Consider the following 24,386-nt stretch of genomic DNA (forward strand, 5'->3'; position numbering starts at 1 on the left):
TATAACTAAAAAGATAGTAAAATTACAAAACTGTTAAGGAAACGTAATATTTTGGCAAATTCCTTTTATTATATAGGTTTTCCTATTACCAGTGAAATTTTGTTTCTAGACTTCAGAAGAACCTGTAAATCAGGCCATCGGCCTAATGCAAAACATCGGAAACACTCGGCAACAGAGATACCTACATAATACATATTTTATTTCTTAGAGAGAGAGAGAGAGAGAGAGAGTAGTTGAAAACGAATGGAGAAGCCTATTGATGTATTGAAGAAGAGAGTAGGGGAGCTTGAGAAGAACAAAGAGTTAGAGAAAAAGTAAAAAGATGGTGAAGTTGCAGCTTGCAGCAAGTGTGAATTTGATGAAGCTGATGAAGAAGCAGATGCAAGAGAAGATGGGTTTTTACAACAATGCGCTTCAATCCTTCATGACGAAAGATCAAGATGAAGCCAACTTATTGCTCCAGACCAACAAGAAGACTGTAGTTGCCATAGAAGGCAAAAGAAGCAGGACCTCGGCTGCATCTACTTGAGTGTTGGAAGTTTTACATGAAAGCTATTCACTACTGAAAATCTACATATCAATATGGATGTTCAGATGTAGTCAGAGGTTTCATCTAAATTGAGATTACATTTAAACGTCATCTGTTTATAAAACGATATGTTTAGAAAGTTTCATCACCATGCACCGAGAACTAGAGCGACCTTTGATATGGCATAAATCCAACTTTGAGGAAGCTTTTGCAAATTATAAAACTGCAGCATGCATGTGCTTGGATATTCATAATCATATTACTAAATAATATCAATTTGCTTTCAATAAGAAATTATGAATGATACAAACCGGATCCATCTGTGATTATATAGTGTATAATTTCAAAGCTATGTAATAGTTTTAAGTGACTGCCTCGGATCAAAACCTTGGAAGTTATCTCAATAAACATGATATATAGTTCACTTGTAAAGATCCTCCAATGGAACTAAATAATCTCAAACCTCATGTTATTAGTTCTCAAAAAAATACAAGTATGTGCTAAAATTTGGGTTCTTAAGCAAATTTTACTGAATACCTATCCGACATATAGGGTTACTTTTGATAAGACCTAGATCCACCTGCACAAAAGCAAAAACCAGGAGACAAAATGAATCGCAATGATCATCTATTTCATTGTCCAATTCATACTGGTCAGAGAGTCATACCTTGTGCCCAAAGAGATCCCTAATGTTATCAATTCCATAGAGTATCATAGTTGGCCTGTTGTCCAGAGAAACAGCAACCAGAAGGTAATTGAGATTTGCAAACTCAAGACATAAGACAGATATATGGTCACTCTGTTCGATACAAAATTACAAGTTTTCTCATATAAATTAATAATTGATCCGCCTTTAAGTCCATTTTTGTGTAAAAAACACTGATACAGAAATACCCGTTCCTTTTGCAGCTTATTTACAACATATTGATTACCATTTTACTCGGTTAGGAACTAACATGATGCATTCCTTCCGGGAATTTCATCCAACCAACAGAAGTTTGTGTTTCAATTATTTATTTCTCACAGGAACTTAACTTGCACCCTATAAGAATGTAACTTCATGACGAATTGATAACTCAGTACTTCCGTGTGTATAATATGAGAATGGCTTGTATATGCAGTGAGTGCAAATCTTTTATATCATTAGGGTTAGCTATCACTGTATTTGAACAGATACAGGCAACAGGAGTCAATGCCTGCTCCTTACCCTGTAAGACAAATCCTGAGATGAGATCAACCCAAACCAGAAGTTCAAAATCCATTTAAATCTAGGAAAGTTATAATTAGAATAAAGCTTCCGGGATTCCTTCCTTGTTGAAGTTGCTAGACTGTACGATAGAAAATGCCAGAAGGCATTTGATATACACCACTGCATCTTAATTAAACTGTATGGTAGGAAATGCCAGGAAGAGAAGGCCCTTCCAAGGCACTTGTTAATTGATATAAACAGAACACACATATATTTTACTTTCATCTAGGTTGCCACAATGTGTATATATAAAAGGTAAACAGGCTAGTGTTTAAATAGTAACGAACTATTTGCCTAGAAACTACAAATCAAGTGAATAGTATCTGTATTTCTAGCAAATTGTATATTAGTGAAGACTGTTTTCCATAATTCAGATTCAAACTTTTCGGTGAATCTTGAATATTCATATGTTAATTTTTATGAGTTTGCAGAATTTGTACTTTAACAAAATTTAAAAACATTCTTCTTACCTTTCAAGGGAGAGGCCCCAGGCAATCACACGAACATCTTCCGGGAGTCCCATAGGAAGCAGCATTTCAGGTCTAAACATACCGGAATTTCCAATTTCAACCCATTTCTTAAATCCTTCATGGTAACTAGCAAGAAAACAATATCAGAATTTCCTTAATGCAGGAAATTTACAGCCTATTTGATGTGATATATTCATTTATAAGGTATGGTAATTATCTATTACCCAAAAATTTCCATGCTTGGTTCAGTATAAGGATTGTAAGCAGGCTTGAAACGCAGCTTGGACATTCCTGGAAAATAGAATGCACACAAGCAAACATATTGACTAAGCACTTGTCGAGGATACTATCAAGAATACCAATTTTACAAAACATAGTGGTTTTCTAATCAGTATTTCTGAAAAGCAAAAGATGAGTTTAAAATTAACTGAAGCTAGAACGGCATAAAGAATCAAAATTATGACATACCTAGACGCGAGAAGAAGTCTTGCAGAACGCCTTGTAGGTCACCAAGGGTAAGGCCCCGGTCGCATATTAGGCCTGGGGAGAATATATATAATATATTACAAATACACATACATTAGCCTGGAAAAAAATATTTTCTGATGATAACAAAAGACCAGGAACATACATGATCATTAGGTCTGAAATAAGATATATACTGATGGAAATAAATAATAGTTACACATAGGAAACTATGTAATTCGTGTAAAAAGTGCATAACTGGCACAAACAACTATCTTAGTTTCTTCCATAAAAAAATCCCTTCATTGATATCTTCCGTACAATTGAAAGAGATGTAGGGGTGGGAGGAGGACAGATCTCAAAAAGGAATGAAAAATCATGATATATATATATATATATATATATATATATATATATATATATATATATATATATATATATATATATATATCAAATTGATCAGATTTTCTCATTATTCAAGTTCTAGATAAGTAGTTCAGTTAGAAGAAAAATTAATAAGAATTGGGTTGCGCCAATTGTCTCTGCAGCAGAACTCTCAATATTAGCGAACAGGTCAGGTGATATCACTTATCACAGTTTGAATGTCCTATTTTATCTCATCCTTGTACATGGGTTACTAATAACGATACTTGAGAATGATAAGGTATCAAAGATGTGCATGGGAATAAAAAATTTGAGATCCGAAAGAACAAGAAATAAGAAAGCTTTAACGCTCTGTTAAACATATAGATTCTTTCTTATACTGATCTACAGTCCATGGCGGAGCCACCCACAGCTCAGGGTGTGCGATCGCCAATACTCAACTCACCAGGATAATTTATTTATTATTAGTAATATCACCAACTGCCAAGAAGTGGTGCTGGGGTCATAGATCTAGTGGTTTATGCATTTGGGTGTGACCAAAAGATTTTACAATATTATAGTAATTTAGAACTTTTTATCATCAGTGTAATGCAGTTGTATTTTTATTTCTTTGACAAATGCTGTTGTTCTTGTTATATATCTCAAATTTTTAGTTTTTTTTTTTTTTTGCTGTTTTTAGGTTTTTCCATTCATCCCTATTCTGAAGATTATATATATAGAAGGATTCAATTTAATATAATGTCAGACTGCAGTTATATATGGGAGTTTTCTTTTCTCAATAGGATTTTACTTTAATTTATGTTTACTTTTATATATCTAGAAATTGATTCTTGGGGCGAAAAAGATTGTGCAATACCCTCATTTTTTAAGCTAGCTCGGCCACTGCCTACAGTTTTGCAGAATACACAAAGCATTCCCAGGAATGTAATGCTTAAACTATCCGAAGAATTTAACAGTATTTGTCAGCAAAAATTTTCCCCTGCCATATAATACATATTCATCGGAAATTGTTCCGAAAAATTAAATATAAATATATAATACATATATATCATAAATTGTTCAAAAAAATTCACAGCATTGCTCGTTAACAATTTCTGAAATATCAATACTCTGGAGTTTATGTCAAAGAATAAATAATCTTCTACCTCGAGCTTCTTCAACTTTTACGTTTAGATTTAGCATAATGCAACTATGAAATGGTGAACTTGCGAATGAGTGAATCAGCAAAGGTCAACTTTCAAAACATAATATTAGCATTGTAAAGTAAGTATAGAAAGAGGGAATGAAGTGAAGAGAAAACCTTCAATCTGATGGAACTCTGCAAGATGTGTACGATCAACAGCTTCATTTCGGAAAACACGATCAATTGAATAGTATCTTTGGCCTGCAAATGGTTTCTAACCACAGCAATATTTGGAAATTAATTATGAATGTAGTAGCAATTATCACATTATACCAAAAATTAAAAAAACAGAACTGAAGGTAAAGTTTTCAACTAGGGCTGCGTGATACAGCCCTGCTTCCTCGCTAACATAATCAACTTGGGAATGAAATGGAAAACCAAAATGTGATTAATCCATTTGACGTCATTTGTCAACATTAAAATGTAGCCCTAACTCCCTTTCAAGACAATAACAGATTGACAGTTTTAATTTAAGAAATTAAACACCAATGGCTCAGAATATTATAGGAAAGAAATCCAAATTAGCCATACACATCAAGAATAATATAATTGCATCAAGAAGTATGAACAAGGGATTATCAAAATATAATAGGTTCCAACCAAAAATAATATAATTGCGGTGTATAGATAGACTTAGAAAGTATATAATTATGGTTGATCCGATAAAGGCTTTAAAATCTTATGTTGCCGTCTACTAAAACTAGAAAGCAAAGATCATTCAAACCAAACCTGTGCAAGTGCATACAGCATCCTCGAGGAAACAGCAGTTGTATGAGTTCGCAAAAGGTTCTTATCTGCCTCCTCTCTTTTCCAATCGTATCCATATCTAACAACAGGAGATAATGATCTTTAGGATTAAAAAAATCGTCTGAAGACAAAGACGACAGATATAATACAATACTGCTTCTGTGCACTTTGAAGTCATAACCATATCTCAAAATGTAGACTTAGGTATCGCTTGTGAGTGGATGCTTGAGTATTGTAGGCTTGAGCATCCTAGTTTGTTGATTGTATTACTGACGACGGTTTTGATTAATAATACAAGTTGGGACATGGATTTTACATACATATTTTGTTTGTACACTTTGCATGAGGTTGAATCTCGTATTTTTTATCACTAACATTTCCATGATCCATAAATCTCAAAGAATAGAATTTGTTTTGTGGTTGAAATTTCCAAAGCAATCAAATCACAAAGAACTATGTATTTGTATTTACATAAACCAATATAACCAGAGCTTAAGTGGATAAACAACATGTGGTGCTTCAAAAGAATATATGTAACTCCTAAAATTCACATTTCTGAACAGGGTATCTGCTTGGAAACAGAGGCAACATATCGCTGGTGCAATTCATATCCTGAGTAATAAAATGGAATAATGCCTACAAAACGTACAGGACTATATATACCATATATATATATATATATATATATATATATATATATATATATATATATATATATAAAAGCTTACCCTCTGGAACCGTAGCCACCAGATTCATGAACTTGCTTTACCCGCGCAACGTAATCCTCCGGGAGTGTCTTTGTGGTTGAAGGCTCTATTTGCATAATAAACATCATACGATCAGATATTAAGATGGACACCAAACTCAGGACAAAGATGAAAAACCAAGTGAGACAGACCTTTCAGGAAAAATGTGTCATGTGAATCCCGGGCGGGATGTTGTTGTGGTTGAAAAAGGGCATCAAAATTCCAGAAGCTGCAAGCCAACAAAATTGTATTAAGATATCATTTTGTACTGCACTGTTAACAAGAAATTATGTATATCTTCATATCTTGATGACTTGATATGAATTAAAAACCAAATGATTCAAATATACTGTCAAAGAGAAGATTGTAATTTTCTTATGGCTGTTTTTAGGCTTTCGTCCTGGCATATCTGATTGTGTTGCAATATTTGTAGAAAAATAATCATAAGAGCACAATATGCTACAGCTGGAAAAGGTTAATGTATTGGAGAACAACAATACTTTATTCGTTAAAAAAGCTTCACTACAAAACGGTCAGTGAGAATGTTTATGAAGTTTAGGTATGTTTGTGATTTAAGCAACCAACATGCTGATATGTACGTGATTTAACTAACCAACATGCTGAAACCACATCATCTAAATGACAATTCTCTTATTATTTCTAAGACTGAAATAATAAAGAAGCAAACGCTGAGTGTTAATTCTGTTCAATAATGACAGTTGCAATAGTCCATTGCCTAGCAGATCCAGAGCTTTTCCTTTGAGTTGTAAACATATAGAAGGTTCCCAAGTATTTCAATCAATTTTCAAACGGCACCCAATGAGCAAGGAGAACTACCTGCTTTCAACATAATTGTTTGTTGGCATTTCTTCGAACCTGCAGCGAAGGGCAAACAGGTTACAAGAACATATAACCTGGATTTTGGACTTATTACTTCTACATAACTAAGTTTTCGACAATTATATACATAACGATGAACAGAACATACCCCATTTGGAGGAAAATCATCTGCATTTGTCTTCGCACCTATGAGAAGAAGTCAAGAAGGTTACTTAAAGTAACACTGGACACAAATTTAACAGCATGCTAATAAGCAATATCCTTTTCCGACACATAAAATGCATCAAGAATTACACTCTTCACGCGTTGATTGATCATACAACTCTGTACTACGATTTTAATATCAGGTGTGTAGTTTAAAATAATTATTATAACATTAATGAAAGGAAATTGTATAAAAAAAGAACAGAGAACACTTATGATTCTTGCCTTCAGCAGCGGATGAAGATGACCACCCTCAACGGGGAAACCCTTCGCTTCAAAATTATATTCTTTAAACTCTAGATTCTTCCAGTCATCCCTTGAAAGAAAAAAAATTAAGAACTATCAACTTTGAGAAATGCATTCAGTGAAAATTAAGCCTACTTGTATCGTAGTACTACAGAATGAAGTTTTTCATAATTTAAGTATATACAAAGGCAACAGAAATCACAAATATAATTAAAACTGCAAAGGAAAAGGTTGCAAAATTAAATATATGATATATCACAACTTCACCTAGGTCAGAGGAGAGTAGAGCATTACTTGCTGTCTCTGTTACATCTAGAGCCTCACCAGGTCAGACTCCCATAGTTTCTTATCAGCGGTGTGTGGATCTTGCGAGGGAGTGAATATGTTCAGTGGCAGAACTCAGAGCTTCGCCATCTGGTTGATTCGAGGTCTCAGGGCACATCCTGGGTAACAGTGCCAGTTAGTGAGGAGGTTGCTAGTGTGGAGGTCAGACTCATCCAAGCCGTAGAAAAGATTGTTCGCCTACGAATAGAGGGTTCATCATCTACCAGTGGAGGTATTAGGAAGCCCAGGAGGTTTTTGGTTGTTCACTGAGCTTAGGGCGGTAGGTGACATTGTGGGTAGCTAGTGTTGGTGGTTGCTATTCATAGAACAGGATTCTGTAGATGTACAGCGATCTGCAGTTCTAATTCAGTGGATGATCTATATAGCTTAGTATCTGCTCTGCTTACTCTCCTGTAGTATAGTTGATGTAGTAGTAGTACGAGATGTTGTATTGTTGTTGTACATTACTAATACTACATCAACTATACTACAAAGAAAGTAACCAGTGCAGACACTAGCTATATAGATCATCCACATGAACGAGAACTGCAGATCTCTATACATCATCTACAGAGTCTTGTACAATAAATAGCAACCACCAACACTAAGCTAGCCACGATGTCCATCGGTCGCCCTAAGCTGACCTATGACCCAACAACCAAGACAAAATGCGGGAAACCCTCATGGGCTTCCTAATGCCTCCACTGGTAGATGGTAAACCCTACAATTGAAGGCGAGCAATCTCCCCTACATCTCGGACACGAGTCCTGGCCTCCACACAAGCACCCTCCTCACTAACCGGGACTGCTACCCCAGGGACGTGCCCCGAGACCTCGAATCAACCAGACAACGAAGCTTTGAGTTCTGGCCCAGAACATACTCACACTCCCTCACAAGATCCACATATTGGATAGCAAAACCATGAGAGTCTGACCTCGTGACGCTCTAGATGTAACAGAGAGCAGGTGATGCTCTACGGTGAATGGGGGAATGAATCTGCTGACCTAGGTGAAACTCATGCTGGCTGGCGGCTGCTCAGACGAGTCAACTCATTCTTGAATAATAGACAGCTAATAGAGGTCCACTCTGCCTCCCCTGAGATCCGGACTCATTAGAGCTAGTATGTGTGTGTGAGTATGTGTGTTTATATACAAACACTTATTATTAATCATCTAACTTGATTGTATTCTACTGACAAAGACTATCCTTAAATAGTCTTAGACTACCACTATGTGGACTAGAAGAGATCGTGAATCCTAGTTGTTAAAATGAATCAAAGCCTTAGCGTAAAGTGAAATGTGCACTTCATGGAAGTGCACTACATAAAGAAACTAACAAATCTAATATGTGTGCAATAATAAAACAAAAAACAATACCAAGACAATTCCATTGTTTTCATTCTTTGATGATAATCTTCACCAAAATTCCATAATCTTCCTCAGAAGTGATATGTTCGAATTTTGCCAGATAAAGTTGACGGCCACGAATTAAAAAAACTAAATATGATCTGGTCAGGATCAACTCAAAAGCACAAGCACGCTTAAAAAAGCTAAAGCAAGAGTACAATGACGGTTTCAACTATGTTAAGGATTATCCAATTTTTCGCTTGGTGGACTGAAGAGAATGTAGAGTTAATTTTCTTGTACTTAGAAGTGTGGAATACGTTCACCTACACTGCAAACAATTCATTTCATTTCCAATTTATATATCGAGATCAAGATCGATCTCGAGAGATCGACATATATATATATATATATATATATATATATATATATAGAGAGAGAGAGAGAGAGAGAGAGAGCAAATAAAATGGAAATGGGAAAAAAACCTGGTAATTTACGGATTAATAAATCCAAAACTTTAAAGAATATTCAACATTTCTTCTTGAAAACTTTAATTATAGAGTTTTATTGTAATTGTTTTTACTTTTTTCCACCAATAAAACTCCTTTCGGACATTCAACCACCATCGTCAAATATAACTTATTCATATTATGTTTATCCACAGGTTGTTTCTCAAATTGAAACATGCATGTTCAAGTAATATACCTTTGGAGATTTTCTCGAGTTAAATCAGTAGCTGGCTTTCTCCTTTCACGGGCATATTTGGGACCCTTCTTCACTGAGTAACCTTTCCATATCCTGTAAAGCATAAAGTATGAGAAACATTACCAATCATATGAAATTAACATATACTTCAAGTCAAGTTTTATAAGATGATACAATACACTCTACAAAATATCTCATAACACTCAATCAAAAGAAAAAATTGGTACACGTGTACACAGAGACAGATCACTGTCGCTGAGAAAGTGTCGGAGTAAGGAGATACTATTAAATAATTCGAGAAGGAATTTGTTGTCTGCAAATAAAACTAAAAGATATACTTACTGTGAAGCAATCAGTTTTCTACTTTTGAGCATTTTGATGGCAGCAGCATCCTCGGTAGAATTCATGACCTGGGATAAATTGCTATGCATTGTTACAGCAAAATAAAAGCATCCCCAGAATGCAGGTGTTCAATTAAGCAATTACAGTAAAGCTCTATAAATTAAGATCCTTGGGCCTGAAATAAACTATTATTTCAGCGAGGTTATTAGTTTATCGTTTAATGAATATTTTATTATTGTATTGATGAATAAAAATTTAATTTATACAATATTTTATACCCAACACATATATTTATTCAAATTTCAATATGCATACAGCCGTAATAAATCAAATATATATTCGTATAAGTGTCAAAATTATAAATTCATGTGCCAAAACAATAGTTAATTAATTGGTTCATGCATAAGAAACAAAGTTAACGATAGCATATTCCAACATGTATACATTCACTAGATGTATTAACATACACACACACACACACACTCATTGGTGATGGAAATTCGATTCTTCTTAAATAAAGAAGCTCAACTCTTAAAGTTGTCCCCAAATTATTTAATTATTATGTGTAATATATATATATATATATATATATATATATATATATATATAAACACACACATATGTATATTTATATTTTTATCCTATTAGTACAAGTAGGAACCGGGAAAATTTATTCTTTGATCCAGGTTATCAATATATTGGATATTCATCAATCGAGATTTTAGGTAATATACTATGGTGAATATAGGTACTAGAATGCTGAGTTGGACAGAAACGTCACCTACTGCCTTACGCCTTTTTTTTTTTTTTAATTTCTATTGAAGTACATTATTCTAAGTGAAAATTAACAATTTAAAAAATTAGCTACTTTCTTTTAATGTATTAAATATAATATGAATCTATTAAATGCTTTTGTTTTGAGTAAAATTAATCTTACACATGAACCTGGTAAAAATTTCAAATACTTCACCTCTTTTCTTTCAATTGAAAATTAAGATATTCAATCTTAGTAATTTTTCCAATGAACTTCTAATCCTGCACTTGACAATAATCTCTTAGAAAAAAACTATATATAAAGAGGGAGCACAAAATAAACACTCGCATGATTAAAAATAACACAAAGTTCACAATATTTTTATATTAAAGAAATTAAAAACATGTACATGCTCAATAGTATGTATTCACGCACCTCCCCCTTTTGTATTCGCATTAGCAATTTTTGAACTTCATCATCAACAGTGTCAATCTACAAAGTTGTTCAAAAATAAGAACAAAACAAAAAAGATTTTACATATATATCGTGCAAACAACTGATGTATCAAGTCAACAACAGGTAACAAACCACATATGTGAAATGTTTTTCAAGAAAATTGATCTTAATAGGAAAAAAAATCCATTTTACTTTTAAACTTCTAAAAATTTCACTAGACAGCAAATTAAAATAATCCAAGCATGTATTTTTTTAATTACCTCTTACAATTTTACCATGGTGATTTAGCAGAGAAGGAAAAACACTAAATTCTGTTTCACCCATGAGTTACAGTTATTGATAAACCAAGTTGTACATGATGCATGAGCTAGCAATGTATTGCAGTTGACAATGGGCATTATTATTCATATAACTAACTCGAGATAATACATTTTTTGATTGTATCATTCACGTGAAGAGTTGTGACTCGCAAGACTTCTATACAGTGGATATTATGTTCTGTTGAGCTATAAACTATGTAGCTTAAAGAAGAACTACAACAGAAGACAAAGGGTGGGATATCTTTGTGTAGACTGCCAAACAAATGAAATGCCCACAGAACAATCAACTCAGTATTTTTATATTACCAAAGGTCACCAGCTATAAGCAAAATCAGGGTGGCATATTTAATGTTTGCGGTGTTGTTTTCTTCATTATTTAGCATTTGAGCTAATAATTTTCAGCAGAGAAACAAGTCAGGATTCACTATATCATATTAACAACTTACCTTTTTAGTCACTTCTGATTTCCCCATCTCCACCCATTTATTTTTTATGGCATATTGCCGCCCTAATTTGAATATCTGAGAGCCCAATTTGTTCTGCATAAAGAAAGAAAAATCACAATCAGAACCCCATGATCGGCTAACAAACTAAAGTTATTGCTAAATAGATAACAGAAAGACAGAAGACATGGTATTTTGAGAAAACTTACACTGAATTTGTTAGCTTTTTCTAGTGTATAAGAAAAAATTCTAGACATGCAGAAATAAGTATATGTACAGTGAAAACAAGTAGTTTCACCAAAACATAATCAGTAGAAGCAGTGTTTGCACCTGATTAATTATACGGTTATACCTGGCAGCTAAATGATTAAAGATTAAATCACACGCCACTAAACACTAATGTTGTGTTTGGTTGGGATGAATGAAAATGGAGGGAATGGAATGAAATTTGAACTATAATTTAGTTGAATATTTAATAATTTCATTCCATTCCTATCACCCTTAACTAGAATTCAAACCCTCCATTTTATAAAGAATGCTCCATTCCTTCTCATACCTAATTTCTACTCAATTCTCATCATACAAAATTTACATTCACTCTTTTTTTTTCTTCAAGTCCTTCCATTTACCCTCTATTATTGCCATTTATTTTCACTCATTCCATTCCATTCCATTTCATTCACCCCAACCAAACACGACATAATTTATACCACTCTAATGTCCTTTGATAAGATCATAAGTATGATTATCTATTTAAGAAGTTTCAGATGCTTGTCAAGTTGTGCCGTGCATATCAAATATATAAAAATGCTAATATTGACCATACATATAATTTTACACTTCATAACATACATCAAGCGAGATATTTTGGGGTTTAAAATTAAACAAAATCAAATTCCTCGGCATTAACTTATTTGAATGTAATCATACAAGACTCGCTTTAAAAGAATTATATATACGCAGGTGTGTGTGCGTGAGGGAGAGAAATCCAATTCCTCTGCACTAACTTATTTGAATGCAATCATACAAGACTCGCTTTAAGAGAATTATATATACGCAGGTGTGTGAAGGAGGGAGGGAGGGTGAGGGAGGGAGAGGGAGAGGGAGAGAGAGAGAGAGAGAGGGGGGGAGAGAGAGAGAGAGAGAGAGAGAGAGAGAGAGAGAGAGAGAGAGAGAGAGAGAGAGAGAGAATCAAACAAAATTAAATTTCTCTGCATTAACTTATTTGAATGTACAGTAATCCTACAAGACTCGCTTTAAAAGAAGAAGGTGTGTGTGTGAGAGTGAGAGAGAGATGCTCAAGAATATTTTAAACTGATAAATCAAAGTAGTACCTCCAATTCTTTTGGTGTTATGCCCTCTGGAGGGATAGCTTTGACCAATTGGACTTCAGGAGATCCTGCGGTAGCATATGTCCTTCCCTCATCAGTAAGTATCAAACTATCTCGTTTAATGTCCTGCAATTTGTTATGTTATGTAACTTCAGCAATCTTGGGACTTTACAGATTCTGCAAATTGTCCAACCTCTTAATTCGAGATTCACAACACATTTGCCACATAAAAAATAATACTCAAAAAGCTACACAAGAGAGATATCACAACTATACAATACATGGAAAAGATATCACAACTGTTGTAAATCAAAAATAGGTCATACATAGAACTATACAATCAAGCTAATTGCTTTGGCACTTGCACAGTGAGTAGCAGTTAAGCTTAATAGATATCCTACTTACTAAAAAACTTAAACACAGACACTTAAATACATAGTAATCTTTGAAAGCCGAAAAACAATGATTTCTCACAGGCATTTCGTCAGACAGGTTGAGACATTTGTAAGCCCTCCGTTTACACTTTAACTTCAACTTAGACCAAACAAGACACAAGAAAAACAAATCAGAGAGAGAGACCTTAGCATCGACGAAGTGGAAAGCGCTGAGACTCTTGATGACGTTGACGATTTCGTCGTGAGAGATGCCCGATTGAGTAGCAAACTGACCGGAATCTGAAATCTCGTCGTTCTGATGAAGGAACCCTAGTACTGCTTCTTCCGCCATTACTGTGTAAGCAGCTGCTCAGAGGGAGGCGCCGCCGATGGATAGATTGACGTAAGCCCAAAATGTAGTAACACAGGACTTTAATACAAAATGATACAAATAGTTTTTTTTTTTTTGTTTCGAACAAAAATTATTGGGAAAACAAGAGTTTGTCTGGGTGCTCATGAGCAGGGCGGAATTTATCTTTGGAAGATTTTAATTGGTGTGGTAGTGTATTTACGAGAGGTGAGTAAATAAAATTTCGCCTTTAGCAGCTCATGGCCACACACTAGAAAAACCGTAATAACAATGCGTCACAAAATTGTTCCGCGCGATTTTATTTTGATGTTTTTTTAGAAATATTAAATTAAATATTTTTAAGGGATTAGAGATATATATTTTTTATGCCTAATTATAGGCATCAGCTATAGATTTTTAAATTATAAAACTGTTAATTATTAAATGGCACTTCAAGAAGATGTTGTAACGTTTTTGTTAAAGTTCTGGATTATCTACGAATAAAATTATTATTTAAATAACAATTAACAAATATTTAATTAAAATAATTAAAATAATAGTTTTTAATTGAGGGTAAAATGATATTTGATAATTTTATAACAATAGCATAAATATTTACTTATTTTATCTAACAAGTATTAGAAGTTGCTGTTATATCCTAACATCAGGGGTATTAAATGTTATTATTTATAAAATGTATAGATATAATAGGACATACTAAAATAATAATTGTATAGAAATAAACGAGACAGATGCAATATAATTTTCGATCAATATAATTCTTTTTACTAGTTAAAATTCAAAACACACATATACATGAGATGAGTAGAGTATATTATTATCGATTTAGGTCCATCTCTCAGCTTTTGAAAAAATTAATTTACATCCATTCTTCTAAAAATGACTACCAGACAATATTAATTATTAGTGAAAATAAAAAATTCAATGATTGAAGTTAAATAATGAGAAGTTAGTTTAGAAGTGATTATAAGAACACGAATAATGAAAGTGTATGCTTTTGAGTTTAATAACATATATGCATGGGAAAATTATTTTCATTTCATGTTCTTGATTAAAATACAGATTTATAATTTTAATGATTCGATCACTGTATTTTCTTGCAATCACCCCTAGAATAATATATGAAAATCGACTTTAATCGGTTGATAAAAAAAATTGACCTCATTTGATAAATTTTTTAACATAATTACCATGTGAGTATTAATTAGTATTCGCAAGTCAAATTTTGACGAATAAATATAAATATAATATCATAAAGGTTTTGGGATTGAAATATTTCATTGTATTATACATGATCCAAACAACAAGGAAATACTAACATATTCATCCCTCAATATTTACCATCTTACCAGCGAGTTCTTTGTCTAGGTTCGAAGGATCACTATAATGCAATGCATATGTTTTAAATGTATGTTAGGTAACACATTTCAATCAAAAACGAGATACCATTACTGAGGATGGTACTGGGTCGGGATTGCGAAAACTAGAGTCTTGTTAATCTTCAAGAAAAACCGTTGCAATTTCACTCACCTGTGAGAATATACAAATTAAAATAAGCTATTCAATAATAATAAAACCACCAACTTGACTCAGATTAGTATGCTAATCGTATGATACATATTACATATTTTCTTACTAAAGTCAAAAACTGCTAACTTAAATCATTGGCAAACAAGCATATAATAAAATTATATGGCCAACAGGCCAAGCTTCTAAATTGCGGCTCAAAGAATGCGCAAGATTTTGTATCTAATTTTGTGAATTGAACATGGTTTTTGTGTATAGGTGGGGAATATATAATTATGCAGCAATTTTCGGAATCACCTTCCTTCTGGCCTCAGAGTGTTACTCCGAGAAAGGTATATGCACTCTTGCTCCACTTGCATGCACAGAGTTAGAGTTATAGTCTGTAACTTTTTAACAATGTCACATTTTTATCTAGAAATAATTCGTAAATTTGGTACTTATAAATTATCATTGTAGACTGAGGGCTTAACAGGATCATACAATATGTAGTTAGGAATATCCGACTCTGAAAAAAAATTAACAGTTCATGTTTGCGTTGCTCAGCTCCATACTCGACGTTCGCCAGAGATGCAACAGCTGCTCCGGAGGTGGAATACTATGATTACATTGTCATTGGGGGTGGCACTGCAGGTTGTGCATTAGCAGCAACTCTTTCACAAGGCTCCACAGTTTTAGTACTCGAAAGAGGTGGTTTGCCTTATGATCACCCTACAATCACCAACATGCGTGGCTTTGGTCTAACACTTGCTGACACCTCACCTTCATCGCCATCACAATTATTCATTTCAACTGACGGTGTGATTAACCATCGTGCCCGTGTCCTGGGCGGTGGGACAGCCTTGAACGCGGGATTCTACTCCCGAGCCAGCTCTGAGTTTGTGACTGGAGCTGGATGGGATCCTACACTAGTGAAAGAGTCATATGAATGGGTTGAGAAAAAAATTGTGTTTGAACCGCAAGTAAAACAGTGGCAATCTGCAGTTAGGGATGGGCTGCTTGAAGCTGGAGTTTTGCCGAATAATGGTTTTACTTATGATCATCTTATAGGGACCAAAATTGGGGGGTCTATTTTCGATACAGAGGGAAACAGACACACTGCAGCTGATTTGTTAGAGTATGCTCATCCTTCTAACATTTCTATCCATCTTCGTGCAACTGTACAACGAATTTTGTTCATTTCTGGAGGTACGGTTCAATGATTTTGAATACATAATTGTATAGTGGAAAATTAGATAGGGCCAACTTTGAATGCATAATTGTTTTTGTCAGAAAAAGAAAAAACTAGAGGATTATATGTAAAGGTCCAAATATAGGTGCTGCTTTCTGCAGTGGATACCATTCGTGAATTTTCATCCGTTGATCACGCAAAAATGTTGATCCTACATAGCTAAAGTTTGATTAAAGTATTAGCTGATATAAACATTACTTACAAGTTTATTTAAATGCAGCAAAACCAAAATCTAAAGGAGTAGTATTTAAGGACTCGGAAGGCATCAATCACTGGGCATACCTTAACGACGGTTCTAATAACGAGATCATAGTGTCCGCGGGTGCTTTAGGGAGCCCTCAGCTATTGATGTTGAGTGGTATTGGGCCTGGTGACCATCTCAAGGCCAACGGGATCGAAGTGATTCTAGATCAGCCCATGGTGGGGCAAGGAATGGCTGATAATCCAATGAATGCACTTATTGTTCCTTCAAAAGAGCCTCTGGAATTCTCATCAGCTGAAGCTGTTGGTATCACTGCATTTGGTTGTTACATTGAAGCATTAAGTGCCATCGTTGAGTTCGGTTGGGCAAATACTTTGCCTCCAGAACTATTAAATCAGGTCTGCTTACATAAAACAAATTTTTTTATTTTTTTGCTAATTCTAAATACCGTGTTTTTTGTTTTTATTTATCAGTTTGATTATCTACTGTCTTGTCTGTCATTAACATATTTTTCTGGCCATGCCTCTGGTCACAGACTAAACAAGTCTATACAACGAGTCGACAAGAACAAAGTACCGAAGTGAAAGCTGCAGTTGATTCATACCTAGCATCAAGTGTTCAAGCAGGACTTGTCCTTGAGAAGGTAAGGGGTCCAGCTTCCTCAGGCCACCTCGAACTCAAAACTTTAGATGCAAAAGACAATCCTAAAGTCACTTTTAACTACTTCAAAGATCCACAAGACTTGCAGAAGTGTGTGCAGGGGATGGAAACAGTGATAAAGGTAATAGAATCCAAAGCTGTGTCCAGGTTCCGTTATGATACTGGTTCCATAAAACTTTATATGGACACGATGCTCGCCCTTCCACTCAACTTGAGGCCTAAACATTTAACCACAACTTTTTCATTGGAACAATTCTGCCTGGACACAGTTATCACTATATGGCACTATCATGGCGGATGCCATGTCGATAAGGTTGTTGATCATGATTACAGAGTTGTCGGTGTTGATGCATTACGTGTTATTGATGGATCGACGTTTGATTCTGATTCACCAGGGACGAATCCTCAGGCAACTGTCATGATGCTTGGAAGGTATATAAATACATGTATTCTCTAATCATCAACTAAGACTCATTGTTTTGCAAACACGAGAAGTAAATTAGCTATTCATTTACTGTTTTGTGTTGATGTTCAGGTATATGGGGCAGAAAATACTTCAAGAGCGATCATCTTATACGAGGAAATAGAAATCTGCTTTCTCCAGAAAACCAAATATACATGTGCTCCTCTAAGATGTAATGTTTGTTTACATATAAATTGGTGTCTAAGATAATCGAAATGATTCCTGTCACACATAAAAGTTGTTCATTTCGCCTGTAACAACTAACAACCCTGAAGCTCGCTTGGGGTGCTATTTTACAGTAATTTTTAAGAAAAATATTATTTCCAGAACAAAATTCAATACTTTCTCCCCTTTCCATCCACACAAATCATACATTTTAAATACAAATTCCTGCAAATTGCTCTGAAAATTTAAAAATAGATCATGATATATCATTTCCCATTTTCAAGGGCACTCCAATGATAATTTATGATGAGCTCATAAAATCTACAAACAATGCCTAGGATAATAAAATTGTGAAAAATGACCACAAATATTTGTTATTAACACTGAATGCTCTATTATTTTTAATTAATGAATAAAACATTAAATTATATAATATTTTATTATTTTAATCTTAACAAAACACTGCACTTAGCAAATATTTAATTAAAAATGAATTAAAAGACAAGAAGAAGATGCGGCAAAAATCAATAAGACAACAAAATGAAATAAAAAAAACTGTAAAATACAGCAAAACTAGTCAATTAGCCATCTTCTTCAACAACTCTCTCTCTCTCTCTCTCTCAATCTCTCTCCACAGCTACAGCTTACAAACGACGACTTTTTCAACTTCTCTCACCAAAACCACAATGCTGTAGTGAGACAACCAATCAAACATCTTCCAAAAATGGGGTGTGGCAACACATTCTTCACCCTGGTAATAACATTCTCAGTAGCACTAATCACCTACAACATCATCATCTCTGCAAACGCTCCACTCAAACAGGACTTCCCAGGCCCATTACACAAGAATTCAAGACATGGGCTTCTGCTCCCGCAAGACCCCATCATCAAGATGCCAGTGGACAGGAAATCAGGCCCAGAAATCAAGAAAAAGAGGCTGTTTCACACTGCTGTAACAGCTTCTGATGGGATTTATAATACATGGCAAACAAGGGTTATGTACTATTGGTTTAAGAAGTTTAAAGATGAGGAGGGCTCTGATATGGGTGGGTTTACGAGGATTTTGCATTCTGGGAAAGCTGATAGTTTGATGGATGAGATCCCTACTTTTGTTGCTCAGCCACTTAAAGATGGCATGGATCAGGTATGTTTCTGTGTGTATTTTCCATTTGGGTATCTGTTTCTGTGAGCTGAATTTTAGTGTCGTAGTTTCTAAATGAAGGGTTTTAGTAATAATTGCTGAAAAAATACAAACTTGGAAATAATATGAACTTGGAAAGAGGGGTTGATTTTGTTAAGTGACTAGTTCTCCTAAACCATCAAGGTGTTGGGAGGAGAACTTACCAAAATCATATTATATTCAAACATTCCTCTAGCTCGAAAGCACATTTTTGGGTCGACAATTAATTATGAGAATATTGGTAATTATGAGAACATTGGGGTCGCACGGAGTCAACCCACTGAGCTCTGATACAATGTCAAGTGACCAGTTCTCCCAATCTCAAAGGGAGGAGGGCTTATGATGATCATATTATATTCTAACAGATTTGGTTTGTTAGGGGGAGGAATATCTGTCTTTATTTTGGGAAATTTGGATATTCTTCGATGTCTTAGATTTTGAGTACACTGAAGCAGTTTTACCACGACTGACACTAGGATAGGAGTAGTTATTGGCGAAAACTTCACTAGTTCACTGAATTGGAAACCAGAATACTGAATGTATGACATATCTGCTAATCATGGCGACACATATTAACACATGGCCACAAAACATCTTTTGCAGATGCTAATATGTAGTTCATTGACTGCTTCTTGATGAACAAAAGGCTTTTTGGAACATTGGCTACATTGATCAATGTGTAATGGTTATTCTTCTTTCATGTTTATAAAAAACTTTGATGCCTTTAGTAAAGAATACCATATATTTATTACTTAACAATCCAAAGCTTTCTTTGTACAATCTTGTTTTTATATGTGCAACAAAGCGACAGTTTCAATAAGCGTCTGGGAACACCATTATAAGATGGTATTTGGCCATATTTTGGTATGAAAATGTTTGCTTGTTGATTAAGGACAGAACTTTGGGAACAGGGGAACACCGACTTGTTTCTTCTTTTTTCTTGTCTACCATTATATAAACTTATAATTGTCTATACCCACAGATTTACACTTGGCAATGGTTGAGCCTTGTTTGTTCTATCACATTACATATGCAAGAACTGTTTTGTTGCCTATATTCCTGAAATATGTCTTTATATACACTACTAGCTCATGACCCGTGCCAAGCACGGGTTTAAATAAATTTGTTGTATTTATTATTTATTAGAAGTATTTGATTACATTGTCATCTTTTTAATATACTTATTATATATAAGTGAAACCCCCGGGTTAGCATCTATACTTAGTATGATAGTAATCATTATTAAATTAAAAATATATATATGATGATAACCAAATTTTGGTACTTTGGTATTTGGTACTTCAGATGTTCCACTGAAAGGGGGTTTCGCTTATTAATAATAAGTATAGATGCTAACCACGGGGTTTCGCTTATTTATAAAGAGTTAGATGCTAACCCAATGGCCAAACTTCCAGCTTAACACTGAAATTAGGGAATTTTGAACAAGAAAAATGATATAAACATAATCCAATACTGATTTGTGTATAAAGAAGCTGCGCTTGGTTGTTTTTAGGCTTTGTTGTGAAAACCTTTGGTTTGATGAATGAAATATCATCCCGGCTAACTCAAAAGTTTGATTACTAGTGTCAAAATGACAAGGTGTTCATTCATTTATATGTATGTGTATTTATGTTTAGGACATGAATATATAGATGCAGTGATGTACCAAGGTCAAAAATTGTGTATATTTTATATTTGTGCTTCTTAGTCACCATATGGTATACTCAAACTCTCTAATCGGTATCCTGATTTGTGAAGAATATTTCCTTTGTCTTCATTGATATCTTTACTAAGCTTATGATGCAATTCTGTGATCATGATTTATGGAGAGGATTGTGCCTGGTATTTTTTTTTTAAAATTAGGTGCAAGTTTTTTTTTGATAATTAAGTGGGAGCTGTTTCCAAAGCTAATGTGAATTTCTTCTTCATTATAGGGTTATATAGTTCTTAACAGGCCTTGGGCCTTCGTACAGTGGCTACAACAGGCAAATATTGAAGAAGAGTAAGCACTTGAAAGAAAAGTTTCACCTCTAGGCTCTAGCTATTTGCTTGGCTTTTTCTCCTCTTTAATAAACTTGTATCACTACAACCATTTTCAATCGCATGCAGCTACATATTGATGTCAGAGCCGGATCACATTATAGTAAAGCCCATACCAAATTTATCTTCAGATGGCCTTGGAGCTGCTTTCCCTTTCTTTTATATTGAACCCACAAAGCAAGAGACCATTCTCCGAAAGTTCTTCCCTGAAGAAAAGGGACCAATTACCAATATCGATCCTATAGGGAACTCTCCTGTCATCGTTGGGAAGGTAAATATAAACCATAATATCTTAATGTGATCTCCGTTGTTAGTTTAATTCATTATAGTTTTATTATTTGTATATGATGTATATTGTGTATCATGTAGGAAGCTCTTAAAAAGATTGCCCCAACTTGGATGAATGTTTCCTTGGCGATGAAGAAAGATCCTGATGCAGATAAAGCTTTTGGCTGGGTTCTCGAGATGTAATTGTACCTAAACTTTGGCTGCCATACATGTTGATTTTCCTACTCTCCCAATTTTAACTGTATCACGCAGGTATGCATATGCCGTATCATCAGCTCTTCATGGCGTGGGTAACATCTTATACAAGGACTTCATGCTCCAGGTTGGTTACGTTATCATTTTTAATATTATTTGCTGTTTTCGGGTCTCATGTTAATTTAGCTTAAATTGAGAACTCTCAATAGAGTTGTTGTAACATTAATCTTTTTTAATCAAGGACTTTGGCGGTTCGCATCCAATTACTAAGATGCTTATCATGTCTGAATCACCTTGTTTTTTTCGTGTGTTTGCATCTGTTGTTTTTAAAGGTGTAACAAGTATATTACCTCTTCATAGTGAGATAAGTTATCCTAGCATCTTACATTGTATGACAAACTACACTTCTCCTACATGTTATTATGACCATTTCATATGTTTTACTAAAGCTTGTTAAACGTCTTGAATTTTGCTTCTGTTTTTTGCAACATTTTCCACGTTAATAACTAATTTCTTATTATATTTGTTCACTAGGGATTAGTAGTCTGATATTTTATGATTATATAAAATTAATTGATCAGGATGGAGATTGAAAGGTGGGGGGCTTATATTATGTACTTACATTAGTCTAATTAGTAGCAAGAACTGATGTTCAATCAGCATGTTACAGATCATGTTTTAGGAAAAGAATCAGCATTGAAAGATTGAAAAATAAATGCACAGCAATTGTATGCTCATATAGTCATATGAAGACATTTTCTGAATTATTCATTATAGGTACTTATAAATTTATGTTCTATTATTATGACTAAGATCATGTATGCTTATTGTGTGTTACATTCATGTTTCAAACTTTAACAGCCTCCCTGGGATACCGAAATAGGAAACAAGTATATCATTCATTACACCTACGGATGCGATTATGATTTAAAGGTATTCTCCTTTTAGAATACTGTCTAGCTGTCCACTGTAGATATTAGCATTTTTTTTTTCAAAATTCTGCACAGATTTTACTTCAAAAAAAATCGTGTTTGAGAACTTATGTGATTTTTGCCTAGCTGTGATAACACCATAATTCCATATATCCAGGGTAAATTGACATACGGAAAGATCGGTGAGTGGAGATTTGACAAAAGATCTTATACTACTAGCTGGCCTCCGAGGAATCTCCCAATGCCTCCGCCTGGTGTGCCAGAAAGTGTTGTAAGTTATCATTCTCGTGTTTTCAAGGCTTCTATATACATTATACAATGCTAGACTGACTACATTTTAGTTTGTTATTAGCTATTTAGCTGCTTTTGTTTCTGTCTGGTTCAAATTAAAAGCGTAGAACATTATTCTCTTTATTTCCTGATAGCTGTCTATTGTTAGAATGGGCTTGTACATTGCCACTTCCCGACTAGTTGAATAAATTCCTTGTGGTATAGACTGTAGAATAAGTTACAGTCCCTCAATACTTTTGTAGTGTCTGATCCTTGGTCAACAGGTACAATAAGATTTGAGTATTAGCCACTTGGTTGTGTTTGATGTTCACAGCATCTTTCTCTATTTGTATAAAGAACTATACAGGACCTGAATCTCTTAATGATCTGACTTCTACCCTCCCAAGGCTAAATCGTAAATAGTAGATTTATATATATATCTTCTTTTGTTTGATTTAATGAGCTCATCTGAGTTTTTGACGTGGAAAATTCAATCCTGTATTTGAAATTAAAATTTGCAACAGTAATTTACCCAGCACACTTGATAATTTTTTTCTTTTTGTCAATCAGTATACAAGATCTTGTAATCATTAACAAATCCCTTGTTAAGAGGAATCTTAGCCTACAATTGTCAATATATGGACTGCACGTCTGCACCAAATGTAACAAACATCCAGCATTGATGTTTCCATTTGTAAACACATGTGTGTGCTATGGAGCTTTTAGATGGAATTAAATAAAATGCTACCGGCTTTATATCCTCGTTTTTTGCTGCATTTAATATCAAGATGGTTTACTGTGCTGGCCGTACTCATCTTGTTTCTTTCTTGGCAGGTTACTCTGGTGAAAATGGTTAATGAAGCCACGGCCAACATTCCCAACTGGGGTGAGTCATAACATGAAAAGGGGCTAAATATATTTTGATGGACTCTGCAGTTCGAGCTTATAGTGGTTGTGCAAGAGTATCCTTGTCTACTAGGTTATGTACACATGAAAGTATCAACGGTCGTGTTCTCAGTTCTCACGACTATGACCCGGAATATGTAAACCTTGTAAGAACAGTAGAGACCTATTTACAAATTATCTATCTGTTATTAACTATTTTGTATCATCCAGTTAAAATTATATTAGCATGTTTATATGTTGTGCATGAACAAACTATATTATAAATTCTCTGATTGAAACTTAGCATGTTCATATGTTTTGCACGAACAAACTATATTATCAAGGGTTGGGGTATATATCATGAAGGGTTGGGGCACTATCGGCCGTTTTTTCGTTGGATAATATTAATTCTAGATTTTCGATGAAAATGCAAAGAACTATTGTATTTTTTAGTAAAAAAATAACTCATTTTAGGATTTTTATCACTCAACGTTTTTTCCGATTAACGTATGCGGCTTTATAAATG

General features: G+C 34.3%; 3 protein-coding genes across 3 annotated transcripts; 2 read left to right on the forward strand and 1 right to left on the reverse strand.

Moving 5' to 3' along the window:
* Window positions 1–907: 907 nt before the first annotated feature.
* Window positions 908–13,934, reverse strand: LOC108209736 (phenylalanine--tRNA ligase alpha subunit, cytoplasmic). Its single transcript, XM_017380810.2, has 18 exons — window positions 13,661–13,934; window positions 13,085–13,207; window positions 11,754–11,846; window positions 10,967–11,023; window positions 9,778–9,845; window positions 9,436–9,528; window positions 7,043–7,133; window positions 6,762–6,799; window positions 6,611–6,649; window positions 5,926–6,002; window positions 5,756–5,840; window positions 5,010–5,106; window positions 4,398–4,494; window positions 2,717–2,788; window positions 2,473–2,539; window positions 2,249–2,374; window positions 1,197–1,251; window positions 908–1,109 (listed from the first exon to the last, which is right to left on the reverse strand). The coding sequence occupies exons 1-18, from the start codon at window positions 13,805–13,807 to the stop codon at window positions 1,056–1,058; spliced, it is 1,479 nt and encodes a 492-aa protein (XP_017236299.1). The 5' UTR covers window positions 13,808–13,934; the 3' UTR covers window positions 908–1,055.
* Window positions 13,935–15,498: 1,564 nt separating this feature from the next.
* Window positions 15,499–18,248, forward strand: LOC108207519 (protein HOTHEAD). Its single transcript, XM_017377957.2, has 5 exons — window positions 15,499–15,684; window positions 15,896–16,537; window positions 16,801–17,180; window positions 17,318–17,874; window positions 17,978–18,248. The coding sequence occupies exons 1-5, from the start codon at window positions 15,594–15,596 to the stop codon at window positions 18,027–18,029; spliced, it is 1,722 nt and encodes a 573-aa protein (XP_017233446.1). The 5' UTR covers window positions 15,499–15,593; the 3' UTR covers window positions 18,030–18,248.
* A 380-nt stretch (window positions 18,249–18,628) lies between these two features.
* Window positions 18,629–24,133, forward strand: LOC108205699 (hydroxyproline O-arabinosyltransferase 1). Its single transcript, XM_017375723.2, has 8 exons — window positions 18,629–19,214; window positions 21,185–21,252; window positions 21,360–21,561; window positions 21,660–21,757; window positions 21,831–21,900; window positions 22,635–22,706; window positions 22,863–22,976; window positions 23,810–24,133. The coding sequence occupies exons 1-8, from the start codon at window positions 18,795–18,797 to the stop codon at window positions 23,870–23,872; spliced, it is 1,107 nt and encodes a 368-aa protein (XP_017231212.1). The 5' UTR covers window positions 18,629–18,794; the 3' UTR covers window positions 23,873–24,133.
* Window positions 24,134–24,386: the final 253 nt, after the last annotated feature.

Source organism: Daucus carota, chromosome 2, assembly GCF_001625215.2.
Source record: "Daucus carota subsp. sativus chromosome 2, DH1 v3.0, whole genome shotgun sequence".
In the NCBI taxonomy this organism is placed as follows: Eukaryota; Viridiplantae; Streptophyta; class Magnoliopsida; order Apiales; family Apiaceae; genus Daucus; species Daucus carota.

Bases quoted from the DNA above. Each gene is read 5' to 3' on its own strand.
- LOC108209736 (XM_017380810.2), bottom strand. From the start codon at position 13,807: ATGGCGGAAGAAGCAGTACTAGGGTTCCTTCATCAGAACGACGAGATT. The intron at 11,847-13,084 runs GTACTACTTTGA...TTCTTTATGCAG, and splicing joins TAACACCAAAAGAATTGGAG to AACAAATTGGGCTCTCAGAT. The intron at 9,846-10,966 runs GTGCGTGAATAC...AATTTATCCCAG, and splicing joins TGCGAATACAAAAGGGGGAG to GTCATGAATTCTACCGAGGA.
- LOC108207519 (XM_017377957.2), top strand. From the start codon at position 15,594: ATGGTTTTTGTGTATAGGTGGGGAATATATAATTATGCAGCAATTTTC. The intron at 15,685-15,895 runs GTATATGCACTC...TGCGTTGCTCAG, and splicing joins AGAGTGTTACTCCGAGAAAG to CTCCATACTCGACGTTCGCC. The intron at 17,181-17,317 runs GTCTGCTTACAT...CTCTGGTCACAG, and splicing joins CTCCAGAACTATTAAATCAG to ACTAAACAAGTCTATACAAC.
- LOC108205699 (XM_017375723.2), top strand. From the start codon at position 18,795: ATGGGGTGTGGCAACACATTCTTCACCCTGGTAATAACATTCTCAGTA. The intron at 21,253-21,359 runs GTAAGCACTTGA...AATCGCATGCAG, and splicing joins CAGGCAAATATTGAAGAAGA to CTACATATTGATGTCAGAGC. The intron at 21,562-21,659 runs GTAAATATAAAC...TGTATCATGTAG, and splicing joins CTCCTGTCATCGTTGGGAAG to GAAGCTCTTAAAAAGATTGC.